The sequence below is a fragment of the Mobula hypostoma genome, chromosome 11 (genome assembly GCF_963921235.1).
Source record: "Mobula hypostoma chromosome 11, sMobHyp1.1, whole genome shotgun sequence".
In the NCBI taxonomy this organism is placed as follows: Eukaryota; Metazoa; Chordata; class Chondrichthyes; order Myliobatiformes; family Myliobatidae; genus Mobula; species Mobula hypostoma.
Genome location: NC_086107.1, coordinates 65850937 through 65873513, shown reverse-complemented (window position 1 = coordinate 65873513; position 22577 = coordinate 65850937). Strand labels below are relative to the sequence as shown.

At 40.3% G+C, this 22577-nt stretch overlaps 1 protein-coding gene across 8 annotated transcripts in view; it reads left to right on the top strand.

The window, feature by feature from the left end:
• Positions 1-22577, top strand: part of dgkza (diacylglycerol kinase, zeta a) — a 708940-nt gene that overhangs the window by 406536 nt on the left and 279827 nt on the right. For 4 of the 8 annotated variants that reach the window (XM_063062197.1, XM_063062198.1, XM_063062199.1 and 1 more), the window contains exon 2: positions 16124-17182. The exons of the other annotated variants lie outside the window; for them this stretch is intronic. In XM_063062197.1, coding sequence (XP_062918267.1) covers positions 16242-17182 — 941 coding nt within the window. In that variant the 5' untranslated portion in view covers positions 16124-16241. The remainder of the gene's footprint in view (positions 1-16123; positions 17183-22577) is intronic. 8 annotated transcript variants of the gene reach the window in all.

Genomic DNA, 22577 nt, shown 5'->3' with positions numbered 1-22577 from the left:
TGCAACGCTGCAATGACGACTTCGGCACTCACCAGTCGGTCACTGTAATCATTCAGGCCATCTTCAACCTCACGAATGCGTTCATCGTGTGACTCGTAAGCAGACATAATTTGTTCCATGGTAGCACTCACTGGTGATAAAGCACCTTCAAGTTCTCTTTTTAGGGCAGAATGCACCGCTTGCGTCATGTCAATAATGAGTACTAAACGAAGCCTCTCCAAGTCATCGGGTAGCGCAGGTCCGGGTCCAGGTTCAGCAGCATGCAACAGCGCCATTACTGTAACATCCGCCTTCTTGCTCGAGGCTTCGCTATCTTTTTCCCCAGTTTTATTTCGAAGGTACATTCTACTTGCCATTTCAATGTCCAGCTATGTCCCGCGTTGTTCACAATGATAAATATTCAGTTATCTCGAGCATACGGCAAAGATAAACAGGTAGATTTTCAATAAAAATCGGGAGCCATACTCACACGCACCAACTCACTCCATACTCGACCCCGGAAGCAAATAAGCCTGATTGAAATTGCCGACTATGATTTGAAATGGGTTGGGACGGACTGATTCTTGTCTGGTGACAGCATCATGCAGTATCTCAAGCACTTGATTATAGCTGGCCACTGGTGATATGTAAACTCAGGAGAGGGTCACAGGGGAGAACAGATGGCACTTGGTCGTGAGGTGTTTAAGTTAGGGGGACACGAGTTTGACAAAACCACCACATCGGAGCACCACCGAGTGTTTCTCATGAAACACACACCTCCACCTTTTGCCTATTCTGAATCAGCAGTTTGGTCCATCCTGTGAATCGAGAAGCTTTCAGTTTTGTTCTCCATCAACTGCACATTTGATAACAAGATGCTTGATCTAATTCCTCTGTGTTTCAGCCTAGCTTGGAGACCAGCCCTCCCCACCACCTCCCAGCCCTGCTTCTAGCCTTGACAATAAGCCTTCATCCGCTGAAAGGTGCTGTATAAATCACCAGTATTCATAAATAAATCTTCCCTGAACCTGTCTTTTTTTAAAGACATAACAGGCCACTTTCTCTCATCTCGCCATGCAATTGAAGTTTTATCGCCATATCATTGCAGTAAATCTCTTCTGTTCCCTTATGAAAGTCCTGAAGTGTTTTGTAATATATCCTGACCAGAAATGAGCATAATACTCAAGCTGGCCCTAAGTAGTTAAAATGAAGGAGGACTTTATTTTAGTATGCTAAATTAATGGACCTAATGATAGCATATGTTTTATTAAAGTGCCTTTCCTTGCATTGTATTGCCATTTAAAAACAAAATTATGAGCATGTTCAGCCAGGTCATTCCTACATCTCTTTAAAATGATATGGTTCAATCTGCATTGTTTCTCTTGATTCTTCATACTGACATAATTCTACTGGCACAATTACGTTTATTTCACCACTATGCGCCCACTTGCTTTTTCCTCTGCAGTCTGTCTCTTTCCTTCCTATTACTGAATTTTAAGATTTTTGTTTCATCAGAGAATTTTTAAATAATCAATTTATCCAAAACTTGGCTGTGAATAAAAGGAGAAAAGAGTAGTGACCCAAATAGTGATCCTTTTGGAACACCACTGTGTGCTTTCTTCCAATCTGAAATTGAATAGTTATTGCTTTCTGCATCTTACCCTGCATTTTTCATTTTTTAAAAATTGTGTTGCAGTGCAGAAAAGGCCCTTCTGGCCCTTTGAGCCACGCCGCTCAGTAATCCCCCAATTTAACCCGAGCCTAATCACGGGACAGTACCAATTAACCTACGATCTGATGTGTTTTGGACTGGGAGGAAACCAAAGGACCCAGGACCACGGAGAGAGCGTGCAAATGGTGGGAACTGAACCTGGGTTGACTATACTGTAAAGTGTTGTGCTAACCACTACACTACCATGGCCCCATTCCAGCCATGCTGCTGCAAAGTCTTTAGTTCCACAGGCTAATTTTTCAAATATGTGTTGTGTGATACTTCTGAATACCTTTTAAATGTGCTCTTGTATCAATACAGTTCCTTCATCACTACCTTATGTACTCTGAATTTGGCACCACCCTACTGTCTTTTGATGGCAGATTAGTTTTGCCCAGTTTGTTAGCAAATTCATTTCATTTTCGTTCACTTTCTCTCAAACTTCACTCTGGGTGACTTGTGTCTTGCCTTGGTGCTTTGGTTTTCAAGTGATTTTAAAGAAAAAAAATTCAACAATTTATTTTGAAGTTTATTCTGTTTCCAAACTAACGTTGTCATCTTAACCATGCTGGCAAACCATGTATCACCTGCACATGGAAGGTTTAATCTTTCACACCAAGAATATACCTCATTAGCAGATGAACAAGGTTATCAAATTTACTCCAAGGTTAGAAATCTGCTAAATAGCCTTGAGCCCTTTCAGAACATTGACTATATCTTTCAGATCATCTATAGAAATCAACCTTCTATTTGGCATTGATCTAATTTAGGACAGCAGTGTTTCCATATCTTTATTAACAGAAGTTATTTTGGCATTCAAACTATTTAATACCTGAACTGATAGTGATATAAAATTATATTATTGTAAGTGCATTGTTAGTGGCTGATAAATCATTACCCTTCTAAACCCATGCTTGCAGCAAAGATATTGTTTCAAACCATCTGTTTTCAGTGTTTTCCTGATTTAATAGTTAACTATTCAGAACTGGTGCTCCTGCAGGCTTGCTCTGTACGGAAAGAAATTTGACCCTTCGCTTTAATTGTGATGCCAATTATTTCTTATCTGGCCTGTGAATGCTGGTTTACACAGATGGCCGACCATCTCAGATTCTTATGTTGAAGCAAATGACATCAGCTATAGCTTTTCAATTGCTGTGTGATGTAACTAAACTAAACTGTTGAGAGTTGATCGTTTGATTTGATGAGCCTGTGATGTCTTTTCAGCCTTGCATGAAAGTCAGTCATCTTCAGATCTAGACCTGAGTGAGGATACTGAAGAAAGCAGATTACAGAGATAAGCTTTTTTTTTTATGTGTCGTGTTTTTCATAACATTGGTAGGGGCTTTTAAATCAAAGTACTTTTTGAAAATGTCAATTTTATAATGTAGGAAAGATAATACCAGATTGCACACCACAACGTCTAGATGTTTGAATAATAATGAATGAATAAAAAGCTTTAGTTGATTGAGGGATACGTTTTGGCTAGAACACTGGAGATTTCTCTCCTACCCTCCTCTGAAATACCGCCGTGTGTAGGAGACTTTCATCTACATGAAAGAGAAAGTGAAGAGTTAATTTTCGCTTGAAAGATGATAGCTTCATCAATTTAATACCCTAAATTCATTTGACTACCTCGTGATTTCTTATATCACGAGGACATGGGGGAGAAGATGCTGGCGCGACGGCAGCACGCGCGGCCACTTCGGTGATGATATCAGTAATCTGTCGAGTAGGGGACCGTGCACAATTCTGATTTGATGGAGACGGACGTGAGAGCACGGAGGAACATCTGGAAAATTTCTGAAATGCCCGCTTCGCTGCCACTGTGTGGTAACTGGAATCTCCGGAGCCGAAGGCCTCGAAATCCTTGGCTTTGCGTGTTTCAGCGGCCGGGGAGAGGTCGAAGGAGCTTGGGAGGCTGGTCGGAAGCTCGAAGTTTTCGGACGGATGGACTCAGTGTCGGCTGTGGTCGGGTGCTTCCAAGGTATCGGCAAGTTGACGGTGCCTGGAGGTTTATGGCAGGGAGTTTCTCCCTTTTACCGCCTGCTATCCGGGAGTCGATTGACTTGGGACTTTGAGACTTTTTTTTTACTGTGCCCATGGTCTGTTCTTCATCAGATTATGGTATTGTTTTGCACTGCTGTAACTATATGTTATAATTATGTGTTTCTGTCAGTGTTAGTCTTTGGTTTGTCCTGTTTTCTGTGATATCACGCCGGAGAAACATTGTATAATTTCTCAATGCATGTATGCATTTCTAAATGACAATAAAAGAAGACTGAGTGTTCTCATAATCTAATCTTCTATGGCATTGTTGGAAGCTCTTTGGCCCCCTGTTTTTGCTGGCTGAGAGCAAACCAATCGATCCAATGTACTTATTTAGCAATACAGCGTGGAAAAGGCCTTTTAAGCTACACCACCCAGAAACCCCTTTCTCCTATTTAACTCCAGCCTCATTACAGGCCAATTAACCTACCAACCTGTATTGTAAATCTGCCATAAAGTACTGAAGAGTGTGATAACAAGGAAAGATCACGTCTCTTTTAAAATGCTGTATCTGCTCCTGGAGAAAATTGTGCGCGTAGCCTCTCCGGTGAAATTATATCGTATTTGTTAAATAGGGCCCGTGCACAATTCTGATTTGATGGAGACAGCCGTGAGAGCACGGAGGAACATCTGGAGTAACTTCTGAAATGCCCGGTTCGCTGCCGCTGCTACTGTGCGATTGAGAATCTCTGGAGGGAAGGCCCCAAAATCCTTGGCTTTGTCTGCTGCTGGCAGCTGGGGCTGGGATTGAAGCGTTCAGCAGAGATGGTACTCGGTGTCGGAGCTCGAAGTTTTTGGATGACTCAGAGTCGGATTGTGGTCGGGTATGGCAGGGAGGGTTTTCTTCCTTCTCCCGTCTACGTGAGATGTGGGACTTTCGAGAGACTTTGAACTTTTTACCGTGCTCATGGCCTGTTCTCCATCAAGTTATGGTATTGCTTGCACTGTTGTAACTATATGTTATAATTACGAGGTTTTTGTCAGTTTTTCAATTTTGGTCTTTCCTGTGTTTCTGTGATATCACACCGGAGGAATATTGTATCGTTTCTTAATGCATGCATTACTAAATGACAATAAAAGAGGACTGCATGTCCTCATAATCTAATCTAAAAAATTTTAGCCACCAGTACTCTACATTACTGGGACACGTATTAAAGCACTTCTGCGTTAATAAATGGATGAATGGTTATGTCTAATATAGTCTGGATAAGTTTCAGCTTACCAACTGACCTGGCAACATGATTCCATTCAAGGGTGACATTCCTAAATGACATCTACAAAGTACTTAGCACCCTCTAAAGATCTGGCAGTTACTGGGTTTGAGATATGTTGCAAAGTTGCCAAGTTCAGCCACACTGACCTTTTGTTTTAGTGTTGCTCTATTTATTTCACTCTTTCTCTAATTGTAATTTATTTTCTGTTAACTGTGTAGGAAGGATGTTTCACTTACCCTTCCTTGCTTTCATCTACCCAGTTCGCCGGAGCTGAATTTGCATGCTAGGATAGGCATGTCCCTATTTCACCAGGGTATGAGACCAGTCAGGTACCCTCTCCTGATTTAGCCCACCTGATGAAGCAGTGTACCAGGGTGTGGCCGCTGTTGCGTGCAAACAGTTACTTGGAGCCATAGGTGAAAGCTGAGTACCCGCTGGGGACCAAAAGTAACATTCAAGATGATCGTCAATACTGCCAGATTCTTTGTAGTTCCTAACTTGTTGAGGGATTGAAATCGGTTCATTTTCACTCTTGGCCATTCCTGCATTTCCAAATCTGAATGCTCGAAACCGCAGTGAGCATAACAGTTCTGAATTGTCTTACTGCTTACTTCTCACCAACTATCAGTGACAAAAATCACTGCTTTCTGAGCACACGCACGCACTGATGCTATTTTAAAAACTGTTCACTGAGCACAGTGTAGTGTCTGATTGCCACACAATGTATACGTAACTGATGTTACGTTAGAAAACACTCATCAGTGGTCACCTACCCCAATTACACACCATATTGTCCCAAATAAACCAAGGGAATCCGGGCAATTTTCTCGATTCGTTTTTGTTCTTCAAGAGTTGCTCCAAATAAGTGGCAGCCCTGATTAACTCATTAACCGCAATCTGTTGTGTGGTAGAAGCAGCAGTGGTAAATCAGCTATCTCATACCTGCTGCAACTTTCAAAACGTTCACGACTGCTTTTCTGGTAATGTGCTGCTCTTGGGCGTTAACCTCATTTCCCATGTTTCCCATAACGTTCCCATAATAACTTCTTACATGACAGATTACTCTGCTCTTTCCACCGTACTGTTCTTTTGTGGTCATTGTTATTTTTATTACTACGTTGGTGAATTACTCTGCGAGCTTCACGCGGGCAAAGAATTTAATTGTACCCTGTTGTATATCAAGTTTTAAGTTAAATTCAATTTAAAGTTTGTCATTCAGCCATACATGAATACCCATGAATACAGCTAGACAAAGCAGCATTCCTCCAGTCACACGCTGCACAAGGTGCATTTTGCACATACAAGTTGCAGTAAGCATACAGTGACACACAAAACATATAAAATGGCCCAAGTCCCTGAGTGTCATGCCCTGTGGACTGATGGTGCATGGATGTTGTCAGCATGAACAAGTCTGGAGCAGTCCCGTCATTATGCGTTCGTGCAGCTGCATAGGGACGCAATCCAGCGAGCGAGCTCTGGAGAGCAGCATCGACAACAGCAAACTAATGCAAATCCGAGAGAATTTTAAAGTTTAATTATTTGTGTGATGAAATTTCTTAACTGGACTGGCTAATCCCTCATTTTGAGTCAGTAGTTCTGGACACTCCAGACACTGGAAGTATCTTTGGTACACCTATTCTGTCAAATCCCTGAGAGCTGCATACATTTCAATGAAACCACCTCTCCTACTTCAAGAGTGTTCAGGCTCAGCCTGTTGAATCTCTCCTTTATAACATGCATGTCATCTAGAAATTAACCTCATGAACCTCCATTACAGTTTCTTCCTTTGATGGAAAGTCTAGATCTCTACATAATGTGGGATTTCATCAAAGTTTTCTTCTGATTCCCTGACATTAACCACACCTGAAGAAGTTATATAATCTGACCAATGTATGTAATCTATTTACGAACAGAGGACACAATGAGATAGATATAATGAAACTGTTTACTCTGATAATGAATTTAAAAACGTAGGGACATTTTAAGGTTTGGGCTTGCTCATTTAGGTAAAAAAAAAGTGTGTACTGATGTTTGTCACAGGATTGAAACCTGCAGCAATTCCCTGAATTGTTTTTTTGTAAGGTAAGAACACGGAGGGACATGAAGTTAAGGTTAATAAGTTGGTCTGAAATTCCAGGAGTTGAATTGAATGATCCGTTATTGTTAAATGTAGCAGTTTGTGCAGATTGGAAGGGTTGCACACTGTATTCCAGATTATATTGAGTTCAGTGGCTTTAACTGTGCTGTGTTAGCATCCTACAGTTGACATAAGTTCCCTTTAACTAAAAGAAAAAGTACAAGCACGTAACCAGTGATGCAAGATCCTCTGAATAGGAAAGTGGAATGAATTGATAAAGCCTTCTTTAGATTTATTTAGGATTCTGTCCTCTGCATGTGCAACAATATATGGTGAATAATTTTAGTACTGCAAAAACGTATTGATAATTAACATCAATATATATAATAGCGAGCACTGGGTATCCGGAAGAACATGGCGCCCCCAAAAAATGCAACCAAGGGCAACATTTTGCAAATGGTTCGCAAAGCCACGTCTCTTTCTTTCAAATTTTGCATGGGGTTGATGATTTTTCACTTTGAACGGGCTCCATGGTTCTTCTTTGTTTCCTGGCTGTGGGGAAGACGAATCTCAGAATTATCTGTTTATTGACATACATCATGGGCTCTTTGAGCCGTGCCACTGAGCACACCATCAACTTAATCCTAGCCTAATCACGGAACAATTTGCAATGATCAATTAATCTACCAAACAATATATCTTTGGACTGCGGGAGGAAACTGGAGCCACCGGAGGAAACCCATGCGGTGACGGGGAGAACGTACAAACACCTTACAGGAGATGGCTGGAATTGAGTCCAGGTCACCTGTGCTGTAAAAGTGTTGTGCTAACCCCCACACTACCATGTCACATACAAACTTCGATAATAATGTACTTTGAATGTTGCAGTAGCTAGCACTTACTAGTGAGTCGAGCTAAAATCTGCATTTTTTTTCCATTTACCTATAAGCAATGTGGCAGAGGTTTCTTAGTAATAAAATATGCAGTGTTTTAATTCTATACACATGACTTAGTTCTGTTTGAAGTTAATGGCTTATTATTATGTATGTTATTTGTAGACCATTATAAACGTGTAAGTCACACCCTTTCTCAGTCATCCATTCTTCATTGAAAAAGCTCGGGTCTTTGTGTTTAATTTCATAATCTGACAGAGAGTTAGGGCCATACGCCAAGTATTGTTACCAGTAACTTTTCAATATATCTGTAGCAAGCGCTGGGTCCCGTTTAATGTTATCTTGTGGTGTCCTTTATCTCTGCATGGAGTGGCATAGTAGTGTAGTGGTTAGCACAGTACAGGCGATATGGGATCAATTCCTGCCACTGCCTGTAAGGAGTTTGTACGTTCTGTCCTCCAGGTGCTCCGGTTTCCTCCCACAATCCAAAGACGTACACCGATTGGTAAGTTAGTTAATCATTGTAAATTCTCTGGTGATTAGTCTAGGGTTAAACTGGGGTTGCCAAGGGCCGTGGTTCAAAGGGCCGGAAAGGCCCTACTCGTGCTGTATCTCAATAAATAAATGTGTGGTTACTTCTATAGGCTCATTGAGTAACCACACCTCAGAGCTCCGTGCATGCATAAGCTGAATATTTGCTGTGAGTCGGTTGTCTTTTTGCACCCAAATGTGAAAGGTAGATTCATGAGGTTCAGGTAGTTCTGTATCCTGTGCTGGTTTTACAGTTACAAGAAGCTGTCACACTGACAGTGCCTTTTGTATCCCTCAAGATGCCACAGCGCCTTCACAGGCAATAAAATAATTTTCAAGTGTGGTCACTGTGGGAATGTAATAAATATGGCATGTGATTTGCTTACAAGAATCTCCCATGGACAGCACTGTTGTAATGACAAGTAATCTATTTTTAGTAATATTTGTTGGGGGATGAGCAGTGGCCAGGACACCAAAGAGAATATTTATCCACTTTGTGAGAATATAAACTATTCATGGGATCTTTTCCATCTTTTTACTGGGGAAACAAGGCTTTATTTTAATAACCTAATAGAATAGTTGCATTTCTACTGCCTGACACTCCTCGACACTACAGTGTGCATGTTGCACAGTTTCTCTTTTCAGAAACAAAATGTCATATGTTGTAAATTAGGTAACATCCACTGACAATGTCTGTCAGGGCTGTCTCTGTGACTGCTTTTCAAATGTTTTAATGTAGGCCCTATATATTTATGCATGGTTAAATAGGCCTTTATATATTCGTGATTTACTACAGAGCTGTGCAGTAAACCTACTGAACTTGACCTTTTCTCAGATGGACAGCTGTTTTCAGTGGCCTTTGCAAAAGTGTTTGACTGGCTGCAGTGGTATTATATTTTAAAATGCACTTTCTCGCCTCCAGGATTAATTGTCTCTTAAAAGCCTCTAAATGTCAACATGAAGTTTTTTTTTAATATGGTTTGCAGGCACTTTTCTTTTGATGGAATATTTTTAACTCCTGTGGGGGTAAAAATTACAGACAAAAGGTACTGGTATGGGCAGGTTCTTGTGGAGTGTGACCAGCAAACATTTGACCAAAATTTAACCTGTACAGTATTTAAGTAGGATTAGTTTTCTCCAGCTGAGGATTCTCCTCTTCTAATGAGCCCTGCTGAGAGTGAAGATGGGGGTGCAGACTTGTTCGTGGTTGTTGAATAACTTGATGGCAATGGAGGATTGCTCGTGTTAGTTTGGCAGGCAATGTTATTTATGCCCAATCAGGTGCTTTCACTCTTCACAGTTAGCTTCAGAGGTCAGCCACATTTTTTAAAAAGTGTGGTGATGGTGGAGTCTGGTTAGATCCAAGGGAGTGAGAGGGCTAACGTGCTCTTGCAAGGCTATTTTCCTATCAGAAAAATCAGTTCACAATGCTATAGGTATTTTTTTTAAGAAGTTACATTAGAGAGGAGCAAATTCACTGTTTGGGAAAGATATTAACTTTAAATATCTTGCCTACTGGTGAAAGACATAATGGTTCTGATGGGTAATATTTTTATTTTTATTACTGACACGAGTGCAATATATAATATTTGCAAATAAATGTGCATATGTTCATATTTTATTCATATTCCTATTCCATAGCAATATAGAAGGAGGCATTTCTTTTTATTGAGGCCATGTAAAATAGTACAACAGCAATGTACAGAAGTGGCTTGTGGAGTTTGCTTGGTTATATGGTCGGGTATGCTATGCTCATGTCTGATCCACTTCCAGTTTTTTTAAAAAACTTCCTACACTCTTCAATTTCTTGTCCCCTTTCACCCCATGTAGAAGTTGGGGTATTTCTCTGTGCCTGCTACACTTCTTCCTTGGTGATCGTCTGCTGATTTAGGGGACGGTATCCAGTGTGACTAGTGGTTCCCCCCTTTAACTGAAGGAAATGTGCTCTTGCACATCCATTTTAGAATTAGGTTCTTTGATCCACTTTTAGACCAAGGTTGTAATGAGGTGTGGAACCAATTGTCCCTGTTGAGGTCCAATCTGGATATAGGGCAGAAGGTAGATGGCAAAATCAACCAGAACCTTTTGAAAGGATGTGACGAGATGGTGGTTTGATTTGATTTGATTTGACCTGTTGATGAACACATCATACATGAGCAGCTTTCCATGCTATTGGGTAAATATCGTATTGTAACTACAGGTGCTGGTAGTGAAATAGGTCTTCTCTAACCTGAGCAACGATGTTGCCTGCCCCATTGTCCTTCACTGCTTACTGTGCTGTCATTTTTTTTGAAACCATTTGGACTAAATTGACTTAATGATGGCAATCTTGGGAGGAACTCGAACCATCTGCTGGTCATTACTTAATATACAGTAGATAATTTTTCTGCTTTGATGCTGCCTAAACTGCTGAGCATTTTCAACATTGTTTTTATTTGTCCGATTTTCCGCGTCTGCAAATATTTGCTTTTCTGTATTTTTATTTGTCTTGCAAGAATGCTGTAGTGGGGGTGCTAACATTCTTTGGACTCTGGGTCAAAGAAAGCCGCTTTGTTCCTATGAGCCATTGTCCTGTCAATTTTAGTTTTAGGTTTTGAGATTCAGACTAAATCTAGTCACAACTGTCAGTCTTTCATACTCATTTATATCCCCTGGAAATCACAGTATAATGTAGCTACCTCATCTACAATGATAAAGAAAAAAATTAAAAGAGCAGCTTTCCTTGTTTTTATCTTCTCTGGTTGCCATGAATCCCAGGATCCAATCCACCACAATGTTTTAATTTTTGCAAGGCTTGTAAAGAAAGATGGAATTTGTATTTATCCAATGCATTTCAGATTCTTAGAATATTCTAATGCAGCCACTAAAGTAATTTGTATTATCACTGCTGTGACATAGGAAACACAAGTAAAAATATAACTTCTCAAAAGCTGCAATCGGATAATGATTAGATAACCCATTTTTAGTAATGTCGATTGGTGGTGTGGGGTTGGTGTTCAGGCCACCCCCCTGAAAAAATGTTGAGAAGATTTTCTCTACCCTATCGTACTTCTAGAGGCTTATTTTCTGAGTATACTTGCCAGAGGTAGATATTAAAGAAATCAGAGAACATTGGGTTAGTATGGGGAAATTACTTTAAAGTGTGCAATCAATAGTGATAGTAAATGAGAGACCTACATGGAGAAATTGAATTGCTTAATCATGCCTTGATTTATGTACTGCATTATGGAGGGGGTTACATTTTTAACAAATCTTCCATATCCCAGTTTTTCAATAGGTGAACCCTTGACAAAAATTGACAAAGTGCGTTCTTTCTTTTGCATTTTGAGTTTATGTAGTTACTTTATTTTCACATAATTTCATGAAAACGAATTTTCACCCCACAACTCAAAATTCTTGGTAGGGATATGTGTGTTCAGTAAGGGCAAATTTGCATTACCTGAACTGCTGTAATGTGGGAGTACTCTGTATTTGGCTAGAATAACGGGGGTAACTCTTGTTCTCCTTCAAACATTACACACATTTGAGGGACCAGCTTTGCCACTGGTTAAGCAAGTCATCAGAAAATGTGATATGGATGATTTATGTATTCTTCCTTCATCAGCTTATCAGCATAGAATGTTCCTCAGTTAAATTAGAATTTTATTTTAAGAATTGGTAGGTCAAGTAGTTCTTCTATGTGCTTGTCAGAAAAAAAGGTCTAAAAATATCATAGTAATGTGAACTGCACAACCGTAGTATGATTTCATTAATCTCTTTGAAGAGCAATTGAATTTTTCCCTGCTAGTAATACTGCTTCTTTATCCCCTTGCTTTTTGAAATTTGCTGTTGCATTTTCTTTCACCATCTTTTCAGACAGAGGATTCTGAATGTTCATAACTTAATTCTCAAAATAAATTTTACTCATTACTCTTCTAGGAAAGCCTTTGTGTTCTCGTGTGTGTGTTTGTGTGTGAGAGAGAAACTTGAACAGTAGAGAATAAGCATGAACAGTGCATTATGGAATGGTATACATTTGCAAGAAAAAGTTTGTGAACCCTTGCAGTTATCTGGTTTTCTGTATTAATTACTAATAAAATGTGATCTGATCCTCATCTAAGTCACAATAGACAAATAGACTATCTGCCTAAACTAATATCACAACCAATTGTATTTTTCATGTCTTCATTGAACACATTGTTTAATCGTTCACAGACCAGGCTGGAAAAAGTATGTGACCCCCTTGTATTTAACAACTGGTAAGAACCTTGAATAACAAGTAAGCACTGGATCCTTTCTGGTAGAACCTCTTCTAGCAGCAATAATCCCCACCAAACATTTCCTGTAGCTGATGATCTGACTTGCACAACGGTGAGGAAGAATTTTTGACCATTCCTCCTAACAAAAGTGTTTCAGTTCATCAGCATTTCTGGGATACCTTGCATGAACAGCCCTCTTCAGGTCATGCCACAGAATCTCAATAGGGTTAAGGTCTGGAACCTGACTTGGCCATTCCAAAACATGATTTTTTTTCCTTTGTAAACCATTCCATTGCTGATTTATGCTTGTGTCTTGTTGCATCATGCAACTTCTATCAAGCTTCAAGGGACAGACCACTACCCTCACATTCTCCTGTAAAATGTCTAGATACAATTTTGAATTTATTTGTACGGGGTCTTTCTTTTTTGTATGTTAAATTTAAAATGGCTTCTTTGTTATGTTATACTGGGGAATGCTTCTTTGTTATGTTAAATGCTGAGAAAATCTCTAGCTAGACATTTGCTTGGGTTAATACAGATAGCAGGGTGCTATTAGCCAATGGGTGTTCATGTATCGTTTTTTTTCCGGATGATAATGCTGTCTCATATGACTGTGGACGGGGTTTTTGGCGGGGAGTCGGAGGAGAGACGGGGAGGACGGTGGATGGGGGTTTTGGCGGGGAGTCGGAGGAGAGACAGGGAGGAGGGCGGACATGCGGAGAGGCTCCGGTCGATCACTTCGGGTGGTCCCGAGCCGTGAGTCGACAGGATTCGGGTGGTCGTCAGGAATCGCTTGAGCTCCAACGGTTGTGCGCGAAGAACTTGGACTTTGATAAGTCTTGGCGCCTTTTTTTTTCATTGCTTCCTTTTCTATATCGAATTTATAATAATGTCATAGACTTAATAATATCTATAAAGTGTATGTGGTAAAACGTACTGGATGTGCTGGCTGATGATTGATGTTTGGGATTGATTCGGGTGGCAGTGGTGCAGCAACTGACTCCATGGGAAGTGTTGAGGCAGGTGCTGGGTGGGATTTCCCCTAGACATATACAAGCCAATATAGCTGGGCGTTACATATTGTTCCCTCAACAATTGAAAGCTGTCTCGGCCCTGATGCAGCAAAGTAGCCCCAAACCATGATGCTCCTTCCACCATGCTTCACAGTTGGGATGAGGTTTGATGTTTCCTCCAAACTTAGTGGTGTGCATTCCTGCTAAAAAGTTCAACTTTCGTCTCATCTGTCCACAGAACATTATCCCAGAAACATCATGGAAAACCCAGTGGTTTCCTTCATGGTGTCCTTCCATGAACACCATTCTTATTCAGTGTTTTTCTTATAGTGGACACATGAACGGAGATTTTAGCAAGCTCGAGAAATTTCGACAGGTCTTCTGCTGTTACACTTGGGTTCGTTTTCACCTCCTTTGGTTTTGCACATTGTTCTCTTGGGGTGATCTTTGTAGGATGCCCACTCTTAGGGAGAGTAGCAACATTAATGAATTTCCTCCATTTGTAGACAATTGCTCTTACTGTGGACTGATGAACACTCAGGTCTTTGGAAATGCTTTTGTGGCCTTTTCCAGCTTCTTGCATCTCTATGATTCTTCTTCTAAGGTCCTCTGAAAGTTGTTTTGATTGAGGCATGGTGCACATAGACAGATCTTTCCTGAGAAGAGCAGGCTCTGTCAGTAACCTAACTGGCTGTCTGATTTTATAGGGCAGGGCGCCTCTACAACCCACACCTCCAATCTCATCTCCTTGATTGGAACACCTGACTCCAAATAGGTTTTTGTAGAAGGCATTACCCCAGAGATTCACATACTTTTTTGAACCTACGCTGTGATTGTTTAAATGGTGTACTCATTATTGACGAGAAGAACTATAATTGTGTGTTATTAGTTTAGGCAGTTTGTGTTTGTCTATTATTGTGACTTAGATGAAGATCAGACCACATTTTATGAGTATTTAATGCAGAAAACCAGGTAATTGCAAAGGGTTCACAAACTTTTTCTTGCAGCTGCATATCGTTATGCAAAATTAGTTTGTACTTTTCTGTCTATACATGTGTGTAAAGAAATCAAAAATATAAATAAAATTGAAGAATATAGTTAACATAAAATATCCAGATTGTGCTTTCTGCCATGAGCTAGCATTCTCCAGTTTTTGGTTGGTGAATGCAGGTGTACTGATGAAACAGTAATTAATTTTATGTAGTGAAGCATAGGCAGTAATGTAATTCATCATGGTTTTCTCATGCAAAATACCATATTTTGGGTTGTTACTGCTGGTGCTCAGAGGTGAACTACTTATATGAAAGAGGAAAGCTAACATATGAGAACTGCTTGACCTATTTTTCTGGTGGATCAGATCTTGAGCCTCCATTGGAGCAATCTAAAGTCAGGATATTGTTGGGTAGCCAGCTGCGGGCAAAAGCCATGTAGAATACCGCAGACATTTACCAATAGTGCTCTTTGGCTTCAATTTATATTTAATGTTGTAAGCTTCAGGGCTGACAATTCTTTTAGTGCCTTGTGAACTCACAAACCTCAGCACATTAGGAACAGAGTTATCCACTGATATTCTTCTTAAAATGTTGTCATTCTAGGTCTCAAAATACAGTTGACTCAGCATCTAGTGTTTTTTTTTGGGAGGGAGAATTTTATGTACCTGCTATCCAAAAATAAGTGCTTACTGGAAACTCATTCCATTGCTGTATTGTTAGAATTTAAATACTCAAAGGGCACTAAGACTATTTCTTACAATTAACTGATATATGCACAGATGATCTCTTCACTAGTTCTATTGGTAATTAAGCTCTCAATATTTATCAGCTCAGTCAAAAGGTCCCATAACTTCCTTTGCTCTATTGTCGCACAACGTACAAGGCCATTTCTTCTTTAGGGTTCTGTTGGATTAATAAAAGAAATGTGAACCTGACCATATGAACATGAAGTTATTATATTACAAAGTTTAAACTTTGATAATTTGCAAAAGTGAATACATTAAATAAGTTAAGTGATCTCATTTGTTGAAATGGTTAGACACCGATGCACAGTAAAGTCACTGTGCCCGAAGCAATCGGGAAAGCATGTGTCATTGGTTATCAGCTCTATGTTTGACCAGCATTCATCAAGTGGTTATAAAGAAAGCCCGGAGGTAATATTGTAGGAAATGAGGAACTGAAAGTTTGTTTGATTGTGAATGTCAGCCACTGCATACTATTCCACTGCTATGAGCTTTTTTGGGTATTCCATTTCTGAGCTTCCTTGGAGGCATAACTGCTCTGTCTTGTCTCACTAAAATAATCTGCTGCCATGCAGTGGACTACACAGCATGAGGTGTATTGTCCGTATTGTTGATCTCTTGTCCAATGTATTCTATAGAGGAAGCTCTATATCTGTTCTTACTCCACATTCTCTACCTTTTAACAGCTTTCAGTCCCTGAATGAATTCTACTGAGCAACATCTTTCATTATTTAAAAAAAACCTGAAAATCCAACTTGCTATCTGTCCACCAGCTTTTCGCCTCCCCAGATAAAAAATAAAGACATGGAGACATTCTTCAAAAGACATTTCAAGAAGTCAAAACCCACCGCATCTGGTTTCAGGTTGCCGAGCAGTTGCAGGCGGACAGGTAGGCGCTTGAGTGGAGCAGTGCCCGGCAGTAAAGTGAGGCGCCGTTCAAGTGCTGGGATGCCCTCAGCAATGCTGATGCAGAGACGCAGGTCCAGCGTGCAGATGCACGGGCTGAGCCTTCACTCAGCCTCCAAAGGCAGGAGAGGGCGCCGAAGATCCAGCACCACTACCCTCCCCCTCAACCCCAGGTATGCAGTCAAGAAAAGGTGTGATGGCAAGGTGCGAACTATCGACACCCACCTGCTTGGGCCCTCCATGCTGCTGGCCAGCTTGATTCAGATGACCGAGGAGGAAGAGGGTGTGGCTGATGGAGACAATGAGGCACATGCTTCGGGGATGGCCATCAGCCTTGACCACAAGGACAACAAGTGCTCTTCGGGAGAGTCAGGTGCCTTTCAGTCTTCATCCACGGGTAGTAGCTGGAGTGAGCTAGAGCAATTGGACAGGAAGATGGGCAGTTGCACCCTTTCTAAGGTTTCAGAGACATTCCAACCCTCAGCTTTGCACTACAGGCCAGCCTACACCAAACGTTTGATCAGGGCTCCTCGCTGTTTGAGACGGAACTCTTCTCAAGCCCTTTCCGCAGAGTCAGACGCTCCTGGGTTATGTGGAGGCTACAGGACTTTGAGTCAGCGCCGGCAGTCAAGTGCTTCCCGGGTACAAGCAGCAGCCTCCAAGCCTACCGCACCACATGGTTCCCGAATGGGGAGCAGACGGCCCTCACTGAATGTCAGGAGGGCCTCCTGCACTTATCTTCCACCACGCTGGAGGCATGGCGTACGCAGAAACTCACTTAGTTTGATGCACAGGAAGTACCCGGCTAAGCACCCTACAGCATGGAGCAACTTCCTGTCGTATGTATTCCTCAGTTATTCTTAGAGGAGGTGGGGGAGGGTTTTAAGGAGGAAGAGGCACTATTTTGATGTTATTCACTGTCTAAAACTGCCTGAAGTATACCCCCTCCTAGTGGAAGGGTGAATTCCAGCTTTTTGTGCCCCTAGTCAACTCACTTGGTGTGCTGCGGGGTTTTGGCTGTTTCTGCAGATAATGCTATTTTTCATGATATTTGAACTCTTGCAGAATACGGGTTAATTTGGGACATCAGCTGATCATTGTCACATGTACTGACATACCGCAAAAAGCTTTTGTTTCCCATGCCACGCGGACAGATCATTACCCCAAGGTAATAAAAAGAAAACAATGCAGAATGTACTGTTATGAATTACAGTGAAGGTTAAAAAGTGCAAGGCCCATGACAAGTTAGACTGAGAGATCTCAAGTTTATCTTTTAGCAAGTGAGAGGTTAGTGGGATAAAGCTGTCCTGGTCTGGTAGTACGTGCAGTCAGACTTCTGCATGTTCTACCCAATGGAAGATTGTAGAATGAAGCAACATAGGAGGGTATTTCCCTCATTGAAATATTCCTGTTCTTCCTGTTCCTCAATAGTCCTGTGTATCTTATTTTAAACAATGTGAAAAGTATAGACATAAAGAGTGAGCACATTGGATCCTTCGTCTCTTTGTTAGGTGGCTTAAACCTCCCCTTTAGCAATATATGTGCTTTTTAAAAAAAAATTAGATAGTAAGTGAGCAACGCTATCAAGTGCTAAAATGTGTGGATAGCAGCCAGTATCACGGTCTACTTCCCTTGGCCTTGCACCTTATTATCTGCCTGCACTGCACTTTCTCTATAACATCACCAATTTTTTCCTTTCCCTATTATATCCTCCATACAATGATGTGATGAAATGATCTGTGTGGATGGCAAAGTTTCCCAGTGCATCTCAGTGCATGTGACAATAATAAACCAATTTCCCAGTGGCTGATCCTTGTCAGTGGAGTACATTTGCTTTATTATAGTAGGCGAACTTATTAAATAATGAGGAATTATACACAAATTTCTTCTTCATTTGAAAGAACTTTAGTGACATTGCATAATCTGCAGCTGGAAGGACGATTAAACCAAATACTATAATCATTTTTTAAAGCTCTTATTATCTCCCAAAACAGTAGACTGCAGAAGTTCATAGATCCGCATTGTCCTGAATTCACTTCCTTTCTCCCACTGGGCTGGAACATGCTGCCAATTAGCTGGGGATCTGTAGAGAACTACAAGGTGTGTGCCTAAGTGTGGTTCACCACACCTGCAAGCGGGTTGATGATGTGATCAGAAGCATTTCTGAGATGGCGGGCTGGATAAATGTTGTATTTAGACTCTTAATATGGACCACTTCATCTAAATTGAGTTGATTAAAGGGAAAATAGGTTGGTGATTTAAAGTATATTTATATTTTAATTCAGTTTTTTTTGTATTTTCAATAGATTTATCTGTTTAAATTATATTAATTTTTAATATTTCTAACGTTTTGTCATTTGAAATGGATGTGTACAATGCTAAAAGGGCTATTTTAGATTTAAAATTGAGCAATGAGAGGGTTAATTGATGACATTTGCATTGTGGGTCCTAAAGAAAAACTGAACATTCATACATAATGGAATTTAACACTTTAGTTTTTATGTAGATTAAGCCAAGATGTTAGATCTGAATTATATAATCTTTAAAGGCTTGAGTTGGTAGTGACAGACTGGGAAATTACATTAAAAGTTATAATAGTTTATAAGTAACAGTTAAAATTGAAGAATGAATGCATAGTTTGAAGGAGATATATATATATATCCCTTTTTAAAGCAAAAATAAACATCAGAAGAGAAGATAAGGTAGTATTAGCTTAAAGAAAAAGATAGTAATTTTGCTAAAAATTGCCAGTAATGTGGACCAAAGCATTGAAAGTAGAATATGGGACATTTCTAGTAAGAAAGATTCAAAACAGCAGTTTTTGTAACTATGTGGAAAAAAAATAGTTCAAGTTATTTAGGGTTCCTTACTGAGACAGGAGAAATTATGTTGGGCAATAATAAATAGTTTGTGTCTGTCTTCAACAAAGAAGATACAAAGCTGTCCCAAAGTAGTAGTGGGAGTGAGGAACTGAAGAAATTTGACATTAATTAACCAGGGAGATTAATAAGATTGAAATGTGATGAAGGGTTGATAAATCCTCAGTATCTCTTCATTCTAGGATTTTACAGGAGATGGTGCATGCATTGGCTATCATTTTCCAAAATTCCATAGATTCTGGACTCATTTCCATGGACTAGAACATAGCAAATGTGATCTCACTATTTAAGGAAAGGGAAAGCAGGAAAATGGGTCAGGTAGCTTGTCTTCCGTCAGATGGAAAATGTAGCAATCTGTTATTAAGAAAGTGGAAACAAGGCATTTAGAAAATAATAAAAGGATTTGACAAAGTCAACATGGTGGTCAGAAAGGGAGAATGCTGTTGACAAATCTGTCGTGTAGCTTTTTGAGTCTGTAGTTAGCAGAATTGATCGGGAGCAATGGATGATATGATGTGTTTGGACTTTCAAAGAAACTTTAATAAGATACCATATGAAGCTCTTAAACAAAATAATAGATCCTGCGATTGTAGGAGATATGTAAATGAGGGATAATTAATGGACAGAAAACATTGAACTAAATGGAACATTTTCATATTGGAAGGAAATAGGTAAGGGGGTGCTGAGGGATTAATTCTGGGATCGCAGTTATTCACAGTCTATATCAATAAGGTGATTGGGTGTAATAAAATCCATGTTTGCTGTTAGTTGAAATTTTGTTGGGGAGAGACTTCAGAAAGATAATCATGCTGACCAAGTAACAGATGGAAGAAATACGGAAAAGTAAGAGTATTTGTTTTGGTAGGACTGTACTTTAGCTGTTGTAAGTTGTTGGCATTCAGAGGGAGTTGGGAGCCCTTGCACAAGAATCACTAAAAGTTCACGTGCAGGCACATGAAGAAGTTAAGAAGACACATAGTTGGCCTGATATAGGGAATGTAGCAATTCTGGGTTGACAGGTTTGTTCCATATGAGAATTGGCCCATGCTTGAGAAGTTAGATGCACGGATGATGTTTATACTATCTAAGGTCTGGATTTCAAGGGTCACTGTCCCAGGATAAGGGGTTGGCCATTCAGGACATAGATGAGCCAGACTTTCTTCAACCAGGGCAGTGAATAATTTTCTACCCCAGAGGACCATGGAGGCTCAGTTGCTCAGTATACTAAACACATGGATCAACAGATTATTCATTATTAAAGAAATTGAGGCATGGAGAATTGTTGCAGGAAATTAGCAAGAAGTTAGCCATGATCTTATTGTATAGTGGAATAGGTACAAGAAGCCTTCTTTCTACACTGGCATTTGTTTCTCATTTAATATATAAACAAATATCATGTCATTCAGCTTACACTGAAACTACATCTGAATTAGGAGCAAGAATGGGCTACTCTGCCCTTCAAATCCTCCCTGCTATTTAATGATCCAATTGTAACTTCAACTCCATATTGCTGTCTACTGTGTAACCTTTCATTCCCTTACCAAATATTTGTCTGGTCTATTCTAAAAATATTTGCAGATTCTGTTTTTGTAGCCCTTTTGAATCACCTCATCTGTCTTAAGCAGTATTCTCTTGTTTCTCTTCTAAGAGGAGGAATCCTCTACACATCCACTCTGTCAAGACTCCTTAGTGTTTCAATAATATCTCCTCTCACCATTCTAAACTCCAGCGGGTAGTCTAGTCTAACAAACCTTTCCTCATAAGGCAATCTGTTCATTCCAAGTTATCGTCCAGAAAATCTCTCTGAAATGCTTCCAATGCATTTACAATATGTCCATGCTTATAAAGGGAAGAATACTATGCACAATACGTCAGATGTGGTCATCAATGCTCTACATAACTGCTAATTTTTCCTATTCCATTTCCCCAACAACTAACGGTGCTTAAAGTTCAAAGTAAATTTATTATCAAAGTAATTGTATGTCTTGGCCGCATAACCAAGTTCTCAGACAGCTGGCTTCAATCTTGGAACGGAGCGGAATCACCACAAATGCTCTCCCCCAAACATCGGCAGGAAATGTCCACATGACACGATTTGTACCAGCAGGCCAACCTCCAGAGCACCATATAACATCAAAAGATGTAAGCATTCTGCAGGTTGCTGGGGTTTGGAAAATGGACGTGGACTTGGAAAAAAAGCTTGTGTTTCCCCCAGACATTGCGGCTACAACGCTCCAGCCAGACATGGTGCTGTGGTCCACAACAGCCAAGCTGGCATATGTTGTGGAATTGACAGTACCATGGGAAGATGGTGTCGAAGAACCTTATGAGAGGAAAAAGACCAAGTGCTCTGAACTGGCAACTGAAGCTGCCCAGAATGGCTGGAAGACCAAGATTTTCCCTGTAGAAGTGGGATGCAGGGGATTCGTTGCTACATCTACAACCAGTCTATTGAAGAAGATGGGGGTGAGGGGTCACTCCCTCCAACAAGCAATCAAGTCCTTGTCAAATGCAGCAGAAGAAAGCAGTAATTGGATTTGGATTAAAACGGAAGACAACTGTTCTGCAAGATGAAGACAGGAGGGTATGGAACTGAGGCGGGGGGGGGGGTGTACCTGGGATGCCAGGTAGCACCGTTGAGCCCTCTGGAGATGTCGTGGGCTTATCAACGAAATGTCAAAGAAGGAGGGTGCCCACCTGATGACCCCGATGACGTACCTACCCTCCTTGTCACCTCTCCAAGCTCACTGCCAACATTGAGAGTGCCAACTTACCATAGAGATTGAAACACCAAGTCTTAGTAGCTCTACTAATGTCACTAAATACTGTCCCGAGATTGATTCTTTCTTTTCAGATCTTTCTATTATTATCCAAAATAACAAGAGTACATCGAAGTAGGCAACACTTATGATGTCTCAAGAAAAAAACACATTGTTTCAAAGATTGAAAAATTTTTGGTGAGAAAAAAAAACCCTACTAAGCAAAAATAAGTAGGGGGAAAAAAATACCCATTCGGTGTTCAACCCCGGAGCCATGCGTCATACAAAAAGCTTCTAAAGATAAACATCAAACCGTGTCCCAAGATTCATTTATTGCAGGCATCACAGAAGAACAAAGAAATACAATACAATCAATGAAAAAAATCACACACAAAGTCTTAACAAGTAACCAATGTACAAAAGAAGACAAGCTGTGCAAATACAATAAATAAATAAATAATACAGAGAGCATGAGTTGTAGACTCCCTGAAAGTGAGTCAGTAAGTTCTGTTCAGTGATCAGTTTAGTGTTGCAGTGAGTGAAGTTGTCCCTGCTGGTTCAGGAGTCTGATGGTTATTCCTGAACCTGGTGGTATG